At 46.5% G+C, this 5,418-nt stretch overlaps 1 protein-coding gene across 1 annotated transcript in view; it reads left to right on the plus strand.

Moving 5' to 3' along the window:
* Positions 1-5,418, plus strand: part of INTS1 (integrator complex subunit 1) — a gene marked incomplete at its 5' end in the record, with an annotated part of 29,230 nt that overhangs the window by 284 nt on the left and 23,528 nt on the right. The window contains 10 exons of the mRNA XM_009707925.1: positions 513-709; positions 941-1,078; positions 1,808-1,967; positions 2,311-2,416; positions 2,702-2,888; positions 3,027-3,172; positions 3,479-3,620; positions 3,973-4,149; positions 4,411-4,519; positions 5,112-5,232. Coding sequence (XP_009706227.1) covers positions 513-709; positions 941-1,078; positions 1,808-1,967; positions 2,311-2,416; positions 2,702-2,888; positions 3,027-3,172; positions 3,479-3,620; positions 3,973-4,149; positions 4,411-4,519; positions 5,112-5,232 — 1,483 coding nt within the window. The remainder of the gene's footprint in view (positions 1-512; positions 710-940; positions 1,079-1,807; positions 1,968-2,310; positions 2,417-2,701; positions 2,889-3,026; positions 3,173-3,478; positions 3,621-3,972; positions 4,150-4,410; positions 4,520-5,111; positions 5,233-5,418) is intronic.

The following is a 5,418-nucleotide window of genomic DNA, read 5'->3' on the forward strand; positions in this document are numbered from 1 at the left end:
GCTTCAACCCAGGAGCCCTTCTTGAAGCCTGCACACTAACGTTTGTGTGCGGCCCTTGGGGGTTTGCTCTGCTGGATATGGGGCTGAAGTCACAGTTTTGTCTCCTCTGCTGTTGACATTGGGTTGTGTTCGTCTTGTCTGATAGCTGTTTACTAGCAGCATCTGAAAGACTTCCTGAGGAAATCTTTGAGTCTGGATTGTGGTATTGTATTCATATGTTTCTTTAGCAGACTCTGGATCAGAACATTGCTTGTTTCTTGAATTGTCACTCTACTTTCTGGTGTTTGATACGTTTGTAGAGGAGTATGCTAACACCACTGAAAAATAATCAAGGGGCTCTGTGAGGTGTGAAACAGAACTTTTAATAGCATTTGGGTTGGGAAAAGCCATTGCAGGGGCTAAAGGTGAGCTGGTCCACACTTTGCTTTCCTGGTGGCTGGCCCTGCCAGCATGTTGGGGAAGCTTATTTTGTGTGAGGGTAAATACTGATGCCTGTGTGTTGATGGTTGCAGTGGTCCCTACAGTGCTGCTGGATGAAATTGAGGCAGCAGAGGCAGAAGGCAACGATGACCGTATTGAAGGAGTGCTGTGTGGAGCTGTGAAGCAGCTGAAAATGAACCGAGCTAAACCTGATACCACATTGTACCTGAGCCTCATGTACCTGGCAAAAATCAAACCAAACATATTTGCCACTGAAGGGGTTATCGAGGTGAGGGTTGTGCTGTGTCGGGACTCTTGGGCTTACTAATATATCATTGTTGCCAACTTGTGAGCATAGTTGCAGTTTCTCTCAGACCAGAGCATAATCTGCATGTCTTTGTAAATACCGTATTTCTGTGGCAAACTGCTGCAATTTGTATTTCTTTTTCTAAAGCTTTTCTTTATGCTTTCTTGCTAGATAGCTTGACTATTATTTTATTTTTTGTGGATGATATTACAGGCACTGTGCAGCCTACTCCGAAGAGATGCCTCCATCAATTTCAAAGCCAAAGGGAATAGCCTCGTCTCTGTCTTGGCCTGCAACCTTCTCATGGCAGCTTATGAAGAGGATGAGAACTGGCCGGAGATCTTTGTCAAGGTTGTTGAACCAAGGGTGCTTCTGCTGGACTGAGGCAGTGGTGGGCAGACTGGGTAAAACTGGCTGGGGTTGGGAAATGTGCCTGTGTTGGGGTAGGATAGCAGCAAAGGATTTATTCCCGCTGCAGAGGAAGGGGATAGCCACTGGCCTGTTGCCCAGTGTGGGGAATGCAGCTGGAGGAGGCAGAAGTTGGAGACTGGGCCTATGCTGTATTGACAAGGGGGAAAACCAGAGTCCTTTTTTTAAAGAAAAATCTCCACTGGTTGTTGAAATGCTGTGGCCTCCTTTGCCTTTTGTTGCCTTATCTCTGCTCTTTTCTGAGATGCCTTTGACAATCTGTATTGATATAAGCGTCACAGAGGCTTCTTACTTTCTAGTTTGTCTATAGGGATTAAAGCAGCCCATTAATGTAAAAAGGCTAAGCTTTTAAAAGACCAGCTTTTATATTTTGGTGGTAGAAGCTGTAAAAACTTTGCTAAAGCTTAATCAGCTTTGTTGCTTGAGAGAGTCAGGGCCCAGTAGAGCTTGGGGTGTGATGGTTCGGTTTTTGGCTCTTATGTGACTTACCTGCAGTCATCTGGTCTGTTTTTCATCCATGCGATGGTTGTGCTAGATTCCTATTTTGCAGCTGTACACTGAAAATAAATAAAAACTGGGGAAGCTCACAAATACTCCTTTGATTAACCACTAAAAAAAAGGCTTGAGCATGGTTCGTGTTCTCTTCTGCAGGTTTACATTGAGGACTCCCTTGGGGAGCGCATCTGGGTGGACAGCCCTCACTGCAAGACATTTGTGGATAACATCCAAACAGCTTTTAACACAAAGATGCCTCCTAAGAGCATGCTCTTGCATGGAGAAGTTGGACGTAGTGGAGGAGACCTTAGTGCTGGTAAGAAGATGTTTGGGAAGCAGGAACAAAGGGGTAGGAAGAGGATGGAGCCTGGTGAGCTTGTTGACTACTGAAAATAGTTTGTTATTGGACGGAGTCATATAGACCAGACCTGTGAGTTCTAGGCGTTGCTTTTCCTCTCTTTGGGGCTCTTTCATTTCTAGGGGATGTTTGAGGACAAGCAGTGAAAGAGGCTTGGAGAATGTGCCTGTATATGATAGAGCGTGAGGAAGCGACTAGTTGTGGCCTCCCTCCCTGTTGCTGAACACATAAGAGCATGAGTGATTGATCTCCAGAAAGCGGAGTTGTCTCATGAAGTGTACTGTGCGCTGGTCTCTCTTAGGGAGTAGCCCACACCCTTCCATGACAGAGGAGGAAGACAGCCAGAGTGAGCTGCTGATTGCAGAGGAGAAAATGAGCCCAGAGCAGGAGGGCCAGCTCATGCCCAGGTACAGTGCCTCTTCATCTCCTAATGTAGCCGTGTGGCAGATCTGTCTGTGCTCATCTGCTCCTGCAGTGCTATGGCAGGGAGCTCCCTCTCTGCACTAGCTGTCCCGTGGTGCTCGCTAGAGGATGTTGAGCATCAGATGAAACTGGTTCCAGGAGAAAAGAGTAGATTTTGTTTGTTTCTTGTTTGTGGTATGCATTACAAAGGATGCTGATCTCTGGACACAGCAAAGTGTGACTACGCTGGCTTGTATGGAAGTGAATAAAATGCAGTTTGTGTGGCCCAGGTATGACGACCTTGCAGAGAGCGTGGAGGAATATGTCCTAGACATGCTGCGGGACCAACTCAACCGGCGCCAGCCAATGGACAATGTCTCCAGGAACCTCCTTCGACTGCTGACGGCAACCTGTGGCTACAAAGAGGTGCGGCAGATGGCTGTGCAGAGGCTGGAGATGTGGCTGCAGAATCCAAAGGTAAGGATAGAAGCTGTTGAAGCACAACTCTTCTGGACCTGGTCTACAATGCAGCCAGGAGGGCTGCGTACTACACGCCAGTTACGTTTCTGATCTATGATGACAAGTGGCTGTAGCCTTTCTGCTCTTCCTCTGCAGTTGACCAAGCCAGCTCAGGACTTGCTGATGTCAGTCTGTATGAACTGCAACACCCACAGCTCAGAAGACATGGAAGTTATCTCCAACCTGATCAAAATTCGTCTCAAGCCAAAAGTCCTTCTTAACCACTACATGCTGTGTGTCAGGTGTGTGAATGACCGGGTCTATGAAGGGAAGAGAAAGCACTCTGGAGGATGTGCCCAGGGCCTTGATCGTCTCAGTGTCTCTGCATCATGGTTTTAAATACCAGCTTGGACCATGGAGTGTTCTGTGTAACATTTAAATGAATTTCAGTGGCCTGGGAGTCTTTTGGTAATCCTTTGATATTGCTGGACATGTATGCTGCTCCATCCTCTTCATTTTTGTGTGCTAAATACTTCAAAGAGAAGTCAAAACAGCGGGTCTAGGTACAATGAAACCTTGGCTCTGATATCTCAGGTCTTGCCTTGCAGAGAGCTGCTGAATGCTCACAGGGATAACCTGGGCACCACAATTAAGTTTGTGATTTTCAACGAGCTATCGAATGCAAGAAATCCCAACAACATGCAGATCCTGTATACTGTGCTTCAGCATAGCTCAGAGCAAGCTCCGAAGGTAGGTGTAGTGTCTTGTGTGACTGACGGTGGTTCTAGAACCCCATCCGAGACATTTAGTTGAATTGAGACTCAAATGAAATCTTTTCACAGACAACTGTGTGATCTGTATCATCTTGTTTTGAAATTATGTTGTTGCACTTGTTAGGAATAAACATGCATTGGCATTTTCTAACTCCTACATTCTGGTGAGCAACCTTGTGGTCATCACGTTTCATGAGAGAAATGTTATAGCTCCCTGGGGGTCTGAAGGACAGGCATGCCACCAGCATTGTCTCCTTGTGTCTTTTCATTTTGTGGATGTAGATAACATTCCAATGCACTGAAAGTTTTCTCTTTTTGTATGGCTTCAGTACCTAGCAATGGTGTTCCAGGATCTTTTGACTACTAAGGATGATTACCTGCGGGCTTCACGGGCTCTGCTGCGAGAGATCATCAAACAGACGAAGCATGAGATCAACTTCCAGGCCTTCTGTCTGGGTCTTATGCAGGAACGGAAGGAGGCCCAGTATGCAGAAATGGAATTCAAGGTACCACTTTCTTTGACCCTTGTGCTGCTGGATGTGCTAGTGGTGTACTGGGCTCTTCTCTATTTGTTTTTCTGGCTGTTCTGTCTTTTGCTCTTTGTTATCTGAGTCAGTCAGTATTTGTGTGTCTGATCTCATAGCAGCGCTCCCGTATCCCATTTCCAAACATCTGTGATTGTCATTTTTGATGACTTTTCCAGAAGGCAGCTTGGAAATTGCTGATTCAACTCACTTTTTTCCTTTTTTTTTTTTTTTTTTTTTAAGGAGCGGTTTGTCATCCATATAACTGATCTACTAGCTGTCTCCATGATGCTTGGTATTACAGCCCAGGTGAAGGAGGCTGGAATTGCTTGGGATAAAGGAGAAAAAAAGAGTAAGCAGAACAACCTAGGTTCACTGTGAAGATGGGCAGCTTGGTAGATATCTCCGCTGAGGTTGGAGGAACATTGTGGCTAGGGTTGGGAGGGGCTGTAAGCCTCTGTTCTGAAGAGAGGCATGGGGGTGCTTGCTATCATCCTGATACTCACAGAGTTGGGAGATGTGGCATTTGCATGGCTGGGTGCTTCTTGTATCTATGGAAGCAGTGGTTGAGAGGCTGGGGAAAGGAAACTGTGTATGAAGGGGCCTCCAGCCTGGAAGGGCAGCCGTAAGGATTACCGGGTACCTAATGCTGAGAAGACAGGCCTTGGGGGTGACACTGAAGTGACTGCCCAGATGTTGTCTTCTCACAACACTAATTTGTCTGTGCTACATCTCCACATTTTGTTGCAGCACGCATCAGAAAGCAAAGTATGTGTGCTGTCAGTGCTGGGATGCTCAAGGCTGTCCGATATGCCTTTCCTCAGTTTACTTTTGATGCTTCAGAGCGCTGGTTACTCTCTGCTCTTGAAACAGCCACCCTCTCCTGCCTGGCTCCTCATGGGGCTCTTGATACATGTGTGGTTTGTAACCTGACTGTTTTTCAGACCTGGAAGTGCTACGCTCTTTCCAGAACCAAATTGCTGCTATCCAGCGAGATGCTGTCTGGTGGCTTCATACGGTCGTTCCGTCTATCAGCAAGCTGGCTCCAAAGGACTATGTGCACTGGTAAGAAAGTCAGCCTGGTAATCTGCTGTGCATAACTAGTCCCTTTCCCAACAGTATATGACATATTATGCAAAACTATGCATATGCCAGGGTTTCATTAGATTTCTCTACCCTTATCAGACAGGGAGCAGAAACTGTTTTATCAGGGTTCAGGCTGGGACTGTCTCCCTCTCAGGAATTCCTGCT

Source organism: Cariama cristata, unplaced genomic scaffold (assembly GCF_000690535.1).
Source record: "Cariama cristata isolate BGI_N322 unplaced genomic scaffold, ASM69053v1 scaffold14839, whole genome shotgun sequence".
NCBI lineage: Eukaryota > Metazoa > Chordata > Aves > Cariamiformes > Cariamidae > Cariama > Cariama cristata.